General features: G+C 39.7%; 1 protein-coding gene and 3 long non-coding RNA genes across 7 annotated transcripts in view; 2 read left to right on the forward strand and 2 right to left on the reverse strand.

Moving 5' to 3' along the window:
* The window catches only part of LOC113583835, a 28,025-nt gene extending 26,846 nt beyond the window's left edge, over positions 1-1,179 (forward strand). The window contains exon 25 of the mRNA XM_027020411.2: positions 409-1,179. Within this exon, the coding sequence (XP_026876212.2) occupies positions 409-529 (121 nt within the window). The 3' untranslated portion in view covers positions 530-1,179. The remainder of the gene's footprint in view (positions 1-408) is intronic.
* A 1,073-nt stretch (positions 1,180-2,252) lies between these two features.
* Positions 2,253-4,179, forward strand: LOC113583849. The gene is made up of 3 exons (XR_003411343.2): positions 2,253-2,697; positions 3,026-3,104; positions 4,138-4,179. It is a non-coding gene; the product is annotated as an uncharacterized LOC113583849 (long non-coding RNA).
* A 1,912-nt stretch (positions 4,180-6,091) lies between these two features.
* On the reverse strand, positions 6,092-9,467 carry LOC113583848. 4 transcript variants are annotated; one of them, XR_003411342.2, is made up of 4 exons: positions 9,193-9,467; positions 8,194-8,363; positions 7,527-7,638; positions 6,092-7,233 (listed from the first exon to the last, which is right to left on the reverse strand). It is a non-coding gene; the product is annotated as an uncharacterized LOC113583848 (long non-coding RNA). The 4 variants fall into 4 exon arrangements; XR_004775738.1 differs by lacking the exon at positions 9,193-9,467 and adding an exon at positions 8,765-8,797 and having other exon boundaries at positions 8,194-8,334; XR_004775739.1 differs by lacking the exon at positions 9,193-9,467 and adding an exon at positions 8,765-8,786 and having other exon boundaries at positions 8,194-8,347.
* A 3,259-nt stretch (positions 9,468-12,726) lies between these two features.
* On the reverse strand, positions 12,727-14,025 carry LOC113583853. The gene is made up of 2 exons (XR_003411349.2): positions 13,886-14,025; positions 12,727-13,620 (listed from the first exon to the last, which is right to left on the reverse strand). It is a non-coding gene; the product is annotated as an uncharacterized LOC113583853 (long non-coding RNA).
* Between the last annotated feature and the right edge of the window lie 436 nt (positions 14,026-14,461).

Below are 14,461 nucleotides of genomic sequence, written 5' to 3' on the forward strand. Positions count from 1 at the left end.
GCCAGGAGCAGACCCATGACAGCAGTGTTTACATATTTTCTAGTCCAGTGATCCCTAGTCTAAGGGATATGTGTCACGGTAGCAGATATGTTGGGTCATAAAGCTGTCGGAGGAGCTGCTGCCCACACTGCAACACAAGGCAAAGAAATAAAGAGTGTGTAGATTGTCCCTTCTCTTTCATACAGAATAAATTTGCTCAAGGTGGATGCTGCTGATAAATTGTTTTTTTCTCTATTTATAATGTCTTACAATAGCATATTATACATTTAAAATGGCTTCTGCTCTGTCATTGAGATTGAATGTGCACATATATATGTTTTTGTGGAAAACGACTTTTACTGGTGCAGTAGGAAAGTAGGAAAATACCAATTAGCAATTTGTTAACTATGACTTTGATGTAAATTTCAGCTACAGGACAGATCCACAGACAAATAAACTTCTAAGGAGAACAGACTTGAAACCAGACAAAGAAATATTAAAGGCTGTTAAGAAGTTTCGGAGAACCCAGATTCAGGAGACTGCTGTATAAAACACAGTTGGTGGTGCAGGTTTTGTAGCTGCCTATTCAGAGAACAATATTTTTGTCTTTTATCAAATGTTTTCTTTTTTTTTTTTAATTTCTAACACTTTGTGTAAGGATCATTTGAGCAATAAGATTTTACACAAATTTGAAGACAGTTAAGTAGTGTTTTGGTGACATGCCTTTCCCATTAACAAATGATACTAAAATTATTAAATGAATAGTTGCATATAGTTAAGCAGTCTCTATGGTAACACAGCTCATACATACTCTTGTAACTAATGCGTGAAATCTCTGCCAATCAAGAGTGATTAGTTTCTGCTATATATATATACATATATATATATAATATGGGATTATTATAAATGGAAGTAACGATGCTGTCTGGTAATGTTTTGTTTGCTGTGACACACAAGACACATGAAAACCTGCAAACCTGATCTGCTCTGACTTCTACTCAGAGTAGTTTCTATATGCTTGTATACTGACTGATGTAAGTTTGATGCAAATTTATAATGCAAATATATAGCAATAATTTACACATATTTTAATGCTTTTCACTGTGCAGTTTTTAATAGTCAGATGAGATGTTTTATATCTTTGAAAGTATTGTTTAATTAATTGTCATTTTTGGATGTAATCATTAAATTAAAGTGTGAGGGAAAAGTAGATTTCTGTAGATTTACTGACCATACAAACATCCCCTTCAACTTCTTCTATTTGGGGTTCTGGTTGGTCCTCCATAATGTCCTCAACTGTGTAATTATCCTCTGATCCATCAGTCTGGGTATAATTCATCTTCTGATCCATCAGTCTGGGCATAATTCATCTTCTGATCCATCAGTCTGGGTATAATTCTTCTGTCAGCCATCAGTCTGTATGTTACATAGTTAATGATAAAAATTTGTTTGTATGTGGAAACCAATATGTGGAAATCCCACAATATGAAGTCTGTTCAACTATAAACATTTTGGATTAGAATTGCTGCTTGACAGCACACAGGCTATAATGAAGAAGGAGAAGGAGCAGAATTCTCTATCTGTGCATCTCTATGAACATATAACACACTCCCTAGAGCACGAGGAAGAAACCTTGAGAGGAACCAAGACTCAAAGGAGGGTCCATCCTCCTCTGGCTGACAATGTCCACCACAATAGTAAAAATTTAAACAATAAGGAACAGTATAAGTAGTGAGAGAGAAAAATAAATAAATAATGGCCAAAAAAAAAAAAAAAAAAAGCTATTAATGTCTACTCCAGTTTTCTAGAGGTCCTAGTCTGGTCCAGATGGTGCGCCCATCAAGCTCGAGAACATCCATCAAGGGCATCAGACAAGCAGTTGTTTGGGGTGGTGGTGTGGTGGGCTACAGCAAAGGGATATCAGGGGGTGGTGGGAGGAGCCATGGCAGCTGAGATGGGTTGAGGCTCAGTAACATCATGACATCAGGGGTAGGTGAACCTTGGAAGAATAATGGCTGGATTTTCAAAACAAACAACTCATTGTTTATTCAGCAGAATAGTTAATATACTGATAATCAGTAATAGAAAAGAACTCACACACACAGGGAGGGAGACACCCTGAAATATGATTAAAGACAAACTAAGTGTAAAGACGATTCTTAGGGCCCTTGACTGACAGGGGCTCTAACAAACTGTAGTGGTGGTTAAGTTGGGGCACAGTGTGTCTTTTGATGGGGCCCAAAGTCCCTAGTCGCGCCCATGTCTGTTACGTGTCTTCATTTTAGCAAACGTCATATCTGTCTCATTTAAAGTCAAGCTTAAGTGAATAGTTCCTTCATTGACCAGCAGAGGGCGGTATTTGTAAACCGTTCTAACTCTCCGTACCTTCAGTATGAGGTATTCTGCAGGTTACTGTAGGCCAGTCTGTCTGTATCAGGATTACAGGACTGAGATCTGGCAAAATATGTTAAATTAATACAAACAAAACATATTTAATTAATATCTTAAAGACCCGAGCACGGCATCAGTTTAGATATGTTACTGTTTTAAATATAAAGCTTGTTAAAAATACACGCTGAGCTTGGGCGTTTATTAGCACTCATTAGAGTGAGGTCCATTAATATTGGACTATTGGTTAGAACTAGCGCGGTGTGCAGCGCTGAGAGAGCTTTTAATTACATTATCAAATGTTCACTCTAAGTCAGATGCATTTTCTCGGTAGGTTGTACATTATTCAACAAGTTTGGTTATTACCATGCAGCTTATTCTAATGTTCTAATTCTAACTCTAATGTTCATTTTATGATAAAAATGTGAAACCTGATAAAACGTGTCAAAATTAATACAGACTAAACATGTTTTAGTAATATCTTAAACACCCAAACATGGCATCAGTTTAAATATACTGCTTTAAAGCTTGTTAATAAAATACAGGCTGAGTTTGGGCGCTTATTATCGTGAGTAAATGATTGAGATCCATTAATATTGGACTATTGGTTAGAACTAGCGCGGTGTGAAGCGCTGAAAGAGCGGCGTGTTTCCAACAGGAGGATTTTGTATGACCACTGAACGAGTTTGTATCACTGTGGAGGACTTTTGGTGGAGGGACGAAACTGTCAGTTGGACGTAAGTAACTTTTTACTATTTATTCGAAAGTAATTTGATTAAAAATGTTTCTGAAAATGTTCAGTAATTATTTGTACTTGATCTTCATTATAAATAATCATGTCATTTTTTTCACTTTGAATTATATCTTGATCGAACAGCAGTACGCGAGGAGCTTTAGGCTTTACCACGAGTACTTGTTTCTGAAACGAATTTTCATCTAAAAAAAACCAAAAAACCCCAAATGTGTACAAATATATAGGACACTAAAAGATAAACTAAAAATAAGATTGTTCAATGCATTTAGCAATATTCAATAACGCAACTTCAGAACTAGAAAACAGAAGCTGCAAGTTATTTTAGGATATTATTACTAGTTTAAATGATCTTAGCCGTTATATCCTACATTTGAAGAACGAATATACTTGTACTTTGTATAGAATGAAATCCCAAGTTTTTTTTCCATTTATTTTCCAAAGATTACCGTTTGAAATCTTCAGTAACTATTTATTGAAAAGATAAAAACAGAATGATAAATGAAAATCTGGCGATTATTCTGGATGGTCACATTTACATCAAATCCGTCGCAAATCTTTGAGGTACAGTCAATGTTGGGTGAAGACTGCGTGATATACACACACAGTCTGTGTTACAGGTTATAATTAAGGGTGTTAACGTTATCAGATATAGATTACATTTTTGAAGCCATATCAGATATCCGATGCAGTTGTACTCCGACAGATATTTCTGAATGAGACATCACAATATTTTAATAATCCACTGTTAGCGTTAATTAATAATTATCATTGAGTCAAAACTAAAATGTCTTAAAAAAAAAACTGAAGTAGGTTAAAATAGAATGTGATGAGTTTCTAATGCATCACTGAACATCATTCTGCTCTATAAGAAATAAGGGAAATGAAACTGTGAACACACACACACACACACACACACACACACACACACAAATAAATATCTGTTGACTCCACAGTCTCTGTAATGATTGACAGGTGTCCCTGCCTATGTGAGCTGTAGACTGTGTTGTGTCTCCTAGGTGACGCCACACCCACCCTCACGGTCCTGCCCCCCTCCAGTGTACAGCTGCAGCAGGAGAAGGTCACACTCGTGTGTCTGGCCAACAAGGGCTTCCCCTCAGACTGGAAGCTGAGCTGGAGGGTGGCTGGTAAGCCACCTTCCAGCTCGGGGGTGAGCCAGAGCTCCGGGCTTCTGCAGAAGGACGGCCTCTACAGCTGGAGCAGCACCCTGACCCTCCAGAAGGAGGAGTGGCTGAAGAAGACAGTGACCTGTGAGGCCACCAAGGACTCCCAGTCTCCTGTCACACAGACATTGAGTAGAGAGCAGTGTCCTGAGGAGTGAAGCTCCTACCATCCTCTGCTTTACTCTACACACTCTCTTCTGCTTCACTGGGACTTTACAACACAAATTTGGGCTTCACTCATAAAATTCTCTTCCACTTTGTCATTTCAATAAAATCCTTAGACTCTAAAATTACTTTCTTTATATTTATTCTTTCCAGTTGAAATTCTAGTTTGAAATGTGAACAGTTTTTACATTAAAATGAGAAAAAGATTTACAAAAAAACAGTACATTTTATAAATACTTTGAATTAATTTAATTAAAAGAAAACAATTTCACACAAACAAATTTAACATGCAATCTTATAAATGTGTGCTGAATTTTAACATCAATAAAACAATTTAACACACTTCAACTAGTAGAAAAGCTTATAAAGCAAAAAGCACACACAAATTGTAACATAAACATGATTTAGTCATTCTAAGAGATTTTCCACTCCAGCTGAAATGTACTGAGCAAAACATTTGAAAGAGTTTAAAGTGAAGGAGTGAAACAAGTGCATCCCATCTGAGAAAGATGTGAGACCAGTGTGAGCATTAAGAGAAAGTGTTAATGCACACTTGGTGTGTTCCTACTGCCTCCAGTCCCTCTGTAGCTGAGTCCCATAATGCTAGTATGAGGCAGGATGGGTCTCCATGCTTATGTTGAAACTAAAGTAATGGGACTCTAAGCTCACTCTGGATCCCCGGGGAGACTGGACATCTGGACACAGTGCTGCTCTATTCTGGGAGTGTGGAGGACACCCTGTCCATGTAAATCTGACTCACACACACAGTACAGTCTGGGCCAGCTGAGCTACACTTTCATTTGTTCTTCTGGTTTAGGTCTGTTGATGGGTCTCATGTTTCCTCTGAATATGAGGTTATATTTTATTATGGTGTGCAGGCTGTATGCAGTAGAGGTTAAATGAGGTGATCTACTAGTTTAACTTTGGGAAACACTGGGTGAGGAGTAAACACCTCTGAACAGTAAGTACAGTTACATTATTCAATTTGACTGTGAAGTGTATGTTCATTCATTGTGCAGTTAATGTGTGTGTTAATGCACTCTGGGAAAAGGGGGAGGGGTTTGGCTGTACGGTCTCCCATGACAACGACAATCATCCAATCACATTCTGAAAGAGCCACTGTGAAATCTAGCAGATCCAAGATAGAATTTAACTAGATCTGCTTACACAAACATCTAAAATGGAGTTTAATTTTACATAATCTTAGATTACATTTCCTCTATTCAGTTTCCTGCTGATATACCTTTGTTTTTGTTGTAGTGAAATAAAGCTTAATTTTGGACATTGTTTTATTATAGTTAATTGCGATTGTCAGTATTATGAGAGTTTCTTTAGTTGTAGATTTAGTACAGTTTTGTTGTGGATGAGTGAGTTTGGCTGTAGAAGTTAAACATCTGCTGCTCTATTCTGGGAGAAAGAACCACTCAGCCTTGTTCATGTAAATCTGAGTTTCATCTTCTGTGTTTGGAGTCACTAGCGGGTGTAGGGTGTGTGATTTAGAGGTTCAGTCTGTAGTGTTTGTAGTGAACTACACAAGGTTTATATATATATATATATATATATATATATATATATATATATATATATATATATATATATAAACTGTGTACTTCTATCTTCAGTATCTCTATATATAGTTTTGTTAAATGTGTTCTCTATCTATCTATCTATCTATCTATCTATCTATCGACTAAACATTCTGTACCTTACTGCACATTTTTCCCCTTTCCTGCAGTACTGTATACTGTATATTGTATACTGTGTAATACATGTTGTATTTTGTGTAGTTTATACTGTGTACTGTGAGCCACTGTGAGACTTTGCACAAATTCCTTGCATGTACAAACACACTTGACCAATAATGCCTGATTCCTATTCTGATTCAAAACATTTTCACAGGCAATGTGACATATTGGTGTTATATTGTACAAATCAAACAGGACTAATTGTTTCAAGTAAAATGAAGGTGTCAGCAAACAGCAGTCAAACAACCCAACAATATATTAAAAGAAAACTCGGGATCAGCCAACATTCAACCAGGAATATAAAAAAGCAACACAAAACAATCAGCATGAAATAGAGCAAGCAGTATAAGCCCAAATAAACCCTTTTGTTCCATGGTAACACTTGACAAAAGTGTCTGCTGCAGCAACTATGTTTGTGTCCTTTCTGAGGAAGCTAATGCTTAGTGTATTACTGGGCATCCTGGATTTGCCACGTTCTGTCTGTATGTACGTGTGCTTTAACATGCATCCTGCATTCACCACGTTCTGTGTGGATGTATGTGTACATGAACATGTATCCTGGATTCACTGCAGTATGTCTGGGTGTACATGTACTAAAAACAGCCCTCTGTGCTAATAGACAAAACTACATAATTAATAGATGAAACAAAAACAACTGCATTCACAACCCAGGTTACATGCCACAGTAACATAGACAAAGAGTATGATTTTTTTATTGTTTCTAAGTAATATTTGACATCATTTTTTATCATTCCAGAAAATCTAGATACATTGCTTACAGACAATTAATCCGTTGGACCTGGGGATACCCAGGAAGACACAACAGTATATCAACCATGGGCCATAGCAGCAGACGGTGGTGGGGGTGACTGTATACCTGGTCAACTCTGTACACTGCAGAAGCATTTCTGTTCTTGAACAAGAAGTTCAAGTTAAAGTTCAAGTTTGGTTTATTTGTCACGTACACAGACATACACGGTATAACTCGCAGTGAAATGGTTTTGTGAGTGTTCTGTCCAAACTGAGGAAAGAAACAGGGGTGTATAAGGAAATATATACAAAAATATATAACAATGTATGTATATTGTTGAGAAGTACCTTCTCCATCAACTCCTCTGTGTATTCTGACATTTATCTGATATATGTTGAGTGTTTACACATTAACAAATGGAAACACATTCATTACAATGATAATTCCTGATAATAATCAGGGTTAAAGCTTCCACATGAACAATTACACAAACCAATTACAGATATATACCTGCCCATATGCAAGAAAAAAACTCTTAATTTTCCCCAGGTATTATTACTCACCTTGTCTTGACTGAGTAGTCTCCTTTTCTGAGTTTTGGATAGCAGATGGACCACTGCAACCAGGAATCAATGCAACCAGTTATCATTGTAGTGCAGTCCAGAAAGGATACCTCTGTTAAAAAGAGAAATGTTGGTAAACCAGTCCTGAGATAATGCGATTATAATGACGGCCTATGATAAAGGCATTGTCCAGGTCCTCTGTCTGTTGTTTACCAACTGTCACGTTACGGCCCCTCTCCCCAAACGTCTCCGTGTGTGTGTGTTCTTCTGCATGACCACGCACTCCTTGTGTTTCACACCTGCTCCTTATTGTGTCGTTAGTGCGCATGTATATAAGTCCTTTGTCGTTGTTTTACCCGGGTTAGCTTGCTAACCAAGTTGTCGTCTATGCGTAAAATAAAAATGTTGTTGTTGTGTTAGACACGGCTCGTCCCCGCATCATGCTACGCCTCCAAACGTCACACTAACGGCACATTGTAGTTGCTTGAGTGCGACGTTAGCAGTAGCATGTGGGGGTATGTATGCTGCAGTGGTGCTAATAGCCGTGAACTCTCTAGGTAGATAGAAAGTCCTACACTGTACCATGAGCAGTTCAGGATCAGCAGAACAATGCCTTTCAATGACCTTCTGTTATTGCACCATGAAATGGTTACATAAATACTCAAACCTCCTCCCTGGATTTTGCCGGAATCCGCTGTTCTGTTGACACGGAAGACGTGCAGCCTGCTAGATCAGTAGTCGAGTCGGCAATGTTGATGTTCAACCACATCTCCGTAAGCATCAGTAGTCAGCAATTCTCCCACCTTTTCTGAGAGGATAGCCTAAGTTGTATCTTGTCTTATTATACAATAAAAATCAGGTAAAACGTTTTCAGCACACAACTCTAAAAACCTGCTAAATGTAGCGCCGATGACATTTAATTTTAGGCAGGTTTTACACAAATTACAAAGGGAAACTTGACTTCCTTCGATATGTTATTAATCAGATATTTAACAGTATATGAAATATGTACAATGTTGCTGCTGGCCCGAGTGCCGCAGGGCAGGACGCACAGACACCCTTGATGTTGTGAAACATTTAATGACATTAAACATATACAAAAAGGGTGGCACTCACACATAACACTGACGGAAAACATGACTGTACACTTAACGTTAAACATAGAACACCTATACATTAATAACAGACTACACAAAACAATGTTACGGCTACAATAATCAGGATTAACACAGACGTACCGACAATGACCAACAAAGGGAGCACACACGGACATTAACATTAAACCCTGCGCACGTGTGTGCAATCCCAGGGGCGTGGTTACAAAATAAACACAGTACATGTGGATCCCCCTCCACGCGGCGGCCGTACCACATGACTAATGGGGGCGGAGCAGTCCGTGACAATATGAAATGATGTTTACCTTTATGCCAGACATAAAATCTATGGACTACAGCTGGTCAGCTCTCCCATTTTGTAATTTGGCGATTGTGGTCAGTAAATTACATTGCCACTTGTAGCTCTTGGCCCTCAAGGAAGTTCTAGATTATAAACTAGAGTCTAAACAAAATCACACTAATGTCATACAATGCATATAGTATCCAAGGTTACAGACATTCAGCAATATTTCAAATAACTCTCACAGCATGGGTTAAAATTATCTACTTACTGTAAAACTTCAATGCGAAGTGCTTTGCTGACACGTCGCTCCAAAACTGAATAATGTTCCAAATTTAGTACATTGGCCAGGGATATCACATCTAAAACAGGTTGTGTTGCTCCCAACTTCAAAGTAGGGTCAGAGGTATGTGATCTTAGCGTTAGGAGTCTTTCCCAAGGACTCTTATTGTTGTAGCATAGCGCACTTGCTCAGATGGACGTTTGAACCCCATCCTCCACCGAAGAGGCAGCGTTGTTACCCACTACACCAACTGATCAGAATGATGAGACAGAAGACCTGGTTTGCTTTCACAAAAGCCCCTCTGGTCCGAGAGGAAATTCAGAGAATACGGTAGGTAATCATCACGGCCAGTGTTACACTGCCTCCTACTGGTAGCTACAGGAAACACACGGTATAGCTACAGGAAACACACGGCATTCCATTAGCAAGTGTACTGACAAGCAAATTCAAATGGTGAATGGAAATAAAAAGATAAACATAGAAATACAAATGTGACCAAACTTTGAGGGTGTCGTACTGAGGTAGGTGATCCTGTGTGGGGTAGGTGAACTTCTGTGGAATAGGTGATCCTGTATGTGGTAGGTGATCCTGTGTGGGGTAGGTGATCCTCTGTGTTAGCCTCCTATCTCTCGTAGATCTCCTAGCAGTCTGAGACTGATTGTCAGTATTAGGGGTCAGAGTAAGCCTGGGAAAACTATGCACAAGTGCATGGTGACCCTCTGGTTCAGGCTTGCTCTCATCATCTATCAGTCCTGGGTCCTGGGATTATCCTGCTTCACTCTCTCTACCAGGATCCTCAGTGCTCTCGATTCCTCTCATAGGTTTGTCACAAACAGAACTTCTAGCTGGAATACAGGTATGTACCGCTGAGCGTAGGTAGGTACATGATTGCTTTGTCACAGGTGAGTGTTCTTCGTCCCTCCTCACTCTCAACCAGTGCATAGATATTTCTTCATCACCTCCTCATTGTGCAAGGGCTGTTCTTTTGACATCTGATGGGGTGTTTTGGGGATTAAAGGTAAGCGTACAGGTAAGTCATTTACTAAGTGCAGCACATTTCAGTGTAGGATGTGTTGTTTTCTCTCAGTGTTTCCAAGTGATACCTTGTATAAAGGGCTGTCATGTATTAGGTCCAATATTTAGCCTGTAAACTGTTTATCCAATATTTTCCCCCGTTAACCTCCTATAGATCTGGACTATTTCCTATCTATTAGCCTAGAAGATCTGATGATTTTCGATTAGAAGAATGAAGTCATCTTCTAGCTCCTTGGATGTAATACCATCCTCTGTATTGTAACATCCTGCTCCCCTCTTCTCTATCCCACGTGGTTTAGCCACGTGGATTTGTAATTGTTATGATTTGTGTTTGACATTTCACTATGTGCTTTTGTTGACATTCCTCTTGTTTTAAAGCCAGGCCTCCTCACCTCTCGTTACATCTTTACTGTGTGTATTTAAACCACTTTGTTGTGTACCACATTGTTGGGTACTGTTCCTACAATATCTGCACTGTGTAGCACGATCGCCTCTCTTACCGTTTGTGGCTGTTTGCTGTGTGGAGAATCTTACCTGCATCCTGTTCCTCCTTTAACCCCCCGCCCCCGCCCCCGACGTTCGTCACGTCACCTTTATTTTTACATTTTTTTACACTTTACCTGTTATTGACCAATCAATATTGCCTATGAATAATTCTTCATTGTCTACAGGATGTAGAAATCTGTGTCCAAACAACTCTCAGCTGCGTTAGAGAGGCACAACGTCTGGGACAAGTTTCAGTCTGAGGCTGTGCTTTTGAGGAATGATGCTTTAATGTCCTTTGATGTGGGTGACTCGTTAGGAAATGATTGGCTGCGTGTGGGCAGAAAACACCACAGGAACAGAGGCCAACCCTGCAGCTAGTGCGATATGTACAACAGAGTACACAAATGAAGAGGCCTACAGAAATACTCAAAGCTATTTACGCAGACCTATCTACACATATATACATGCATGCATATGTACACTGGCAAGAGTAATCATAACACAAAACAATCAGCTAAAAGGCAAGCAAATAAAGCAAGCACAAGTGCGCTCTAGGCTGGGCAGAAGAGCATCTTCATAGACTCTTTGATAGCTGCAGGGCTTTGCGGGTGATGACACAGGACGACGACATCATCACTGGAAGACACAGGTGAGACGGGTCAGGTGGAAGAGCCCAAACACAGACAGGACACAGTTCTGGGTCTGGGCTACGATTACAACAGACAACACAAGCCATAATAATAAACATACTGTCCTAGAACGAAAACAGAGTAGATAACTTCCCTAATGGAGAAAATAACAGACAAAAAAGCCTAGACAAAGACAAATAAAGCCCAAAATAAATGGCATCACCCCGTACTGCTCATCTACGACCAACATATAATGATAGATTAATAGTATATTTACAGAGTTTAGTATAACACACTATATACACTATTCACATCGACAACCAATTCCAAATGGCGCGTAAACGACAATCATGAACCGGGTACACAGCCAAAGTCAGAATACGGAAGGTCGGTCCAAACAAGAACACAAGCTATAAAATGAAACACACACTCACCCCTGAAGGCACAGGTGAGACAGGTCAGGTGGAAGAGCCCAAACATGGACAGGACACAGTTATGGGTCTGGGTTGCGATTACAACAGACAACACGAACCAAACCCACAGCACATACCAACACGTAGCAAACCCAGCAGTGGAGCAAAACACATAAAGTGGAGTGTAACAAATTGTCACCATGGGCCACCCTCCTGGCATCCTTGTTTCCATGGTTTCCCTGTCGTGTCTGTTTTCCACTACTTCTTTGTTCCTTGGTTTCGTTTTCTTCGCCCCTCATCTATTCCTTGGTTACAGTCTTTGTTTTAGGTTCACCTGCGTCTTTTTAGTAGTCATCAGTTTCAGTTATTTAAGCCCTGTGTCTTGTATTTCTGTTTGTTGGTTATTTTGGTTCGTTTAGCCATGTGTAGAGTCGTTAGCACCCTTGTTTTATTGTTCATTAGTTCATGTGTTACTTTGCCTCAGTGTTTTCCCCGTGTCTCAGTTTATTAGCCTCCCATGGTTTTGTCAATAAAGAGCTTCCTGCATTTGTATTCTGCCTCTCGCCTTGTTCCTGCTGGATGTGTAACACAAATGCACAATCATTATGGGCATATTTTGTCCTTCAACGATTCAGATATTTGTCGAATTCAGAAATAAAATGCACAAGTGAAAACAGAAAATGTCCACTGCCTCTGCAGCTCCTGCTAGCGTGTTTCTGCCAGTTGGTCGTGTACTACAGCTACCATATGCACAGAAAACCTTCCATTGGTGACCAAATATTAAAGAAAACACATTGTTATTGGTATTAATTAGATATGTATATGTATAGAAATGATATGTGTCAGCTCTTTATCAGTTCTGAGCAAAACAGGATGTAGTTCCATGTTAAGGGACATTTCTTCAAATTTCATCTTGAATCTTTTTGTACTACCATTTAAGGTGGCATGGGAGATATGAGTAAAACACCAGCCTCAAAATCTTTATTTTAAACAGTACAAAGAAAAACAAAAAACATTCCGGAAATAATTGTTCTCTGATAGGGAATGTTGTTATTTTTATATAAATGTTTTGTTATTACCATTACGATACATACTTATAATTAACCTGATCATTTCAATACATGCCTTTCAATTATCTGCTAAATAAATGCAGAGGTTAATGCAGACGTAGAGGTTAAGCATGTACAGTAATGCTGAATACATTTTCTTTTGACTGAAAAAACTCTACATGATTACCACTCAGATGTAAAGATGTTATTCATATTAGTCGTATACCAAACTCTCTGAGCCAATCCTAAGACTTTTTCGTGGTGTTTTTTGCAGGGAAAGTTCAGTGCTCCCCCTACCAGCAGGAGGAGGGCAGACGCCCCCCCGAGGTAGAAAGACTTTCCTGGCATCTGTATCCCGGCCCCCGGCACAGGCTGTATGAGCCAGGCAATGAATGTATACGCACACCAGCCCAGGGGGATCAGCAGTAAGACTGCAGCACAGATTAATATCACTGCAGCAGTGCTCTTCACCTTGACTCTGCTCTGTGTGCAGTTAGTGCACTTGGACCCTACGACAGACAGTAAGACTCCCAGCATTCCCAGCACAATGGAGCTGATGCAGCAGAAACGGGCGGCCAGCAGGTCAGTGCTGATCTCCTGTGTGGACTTATAGTATACACATCTTTTCTCCTGGTCAGTCTCCTGCACACATCTCATCCAGATGCCTTCCAAGGTTATCGGAGGTTGTCCATTGATGATTACCTTCCACCAGGGCAAAGCACAGGATATGATTCCGATGATCCATCCAATAAACGACGCTATGACACTTACGTGCTCCCGAAGGATGGCTTCCATTCTGTTCTCCTGAAAGCACGACATTCGTTGGAAATCCATCCCAGAAATGAAAGCACACAGTTCTGAAAGCGATATAACTCTGTACTGTGGGGAAGGTGGAGTCTTGCACGGATGAGCACAGATGACAAACTTCTCAAAGTATTATAACGTGGACATAGAAACATTTTTACAATGAAATGGTAGTTCCCACATAAACAGAATAGTTTACTTAATAACCACAAATAAAGGGTTTCTTTTTAAATTAAAATGCACTACACTGTGAAAAAGCACTGACCTGTTACTTCACGTGATGTTGACGTAGCGACACCACACAGTTATGAGCCTCACAGTAGAACAGCTTCGTTCTGTTGAGTCTTGTTGAAGGAAGCAAGAGGCAGAAAAACAAAGGGTGAACACAGTCAGCAGTAGCACAGGTCTGAGAACAGTATCAGTCCTGCTGATTGTACACATGGGTGAACACAGTCAGCAGTGGCACAGGTCTGAGAACAGTATCAGTCCTGCTGATTGTACACATGGGTGAACACAGTCATCAGTGGCACAGTTCTGAGAACAGTATCAATCCTGCTGATTGTACACATGGGTGAACACAGTCAGCAGTGGCACAGGTCTGAGAACAGTATCAGTCCTGCTGATTGTACACATGGGTGAACACAGTCAGCAGTGGCACAGGTCTGAGAACAGTATCAGTCCTACTGAGTGTACACATGGGTGAACACAGTCAGCAGTGGCACAGGTCTGAGAATAGTATCAGACCTAGTATCAGATCAGTCTTTCACTCCCATGATTTGTAGTTACATTGACTCCATTTATATTATGTTCTTAATTATACAGGCTTGATATTTCAGTCTTT

The sequence above is a fragment of the Electrophorus electricus genome, chromosome 2, assembly GCF_013358815.1.
Source record: "Electrophorus electricus isolate fEleEle1 chromosome 2, fEleEle1.pri, whole genome shotgun sequence".
Lineage (NCBI taxonomy): Eukaryota > Metazoa > Chordata > Actinopteri > Gymnotiformes > Gymnotidae > Electrophorus > Electrophorus electricus.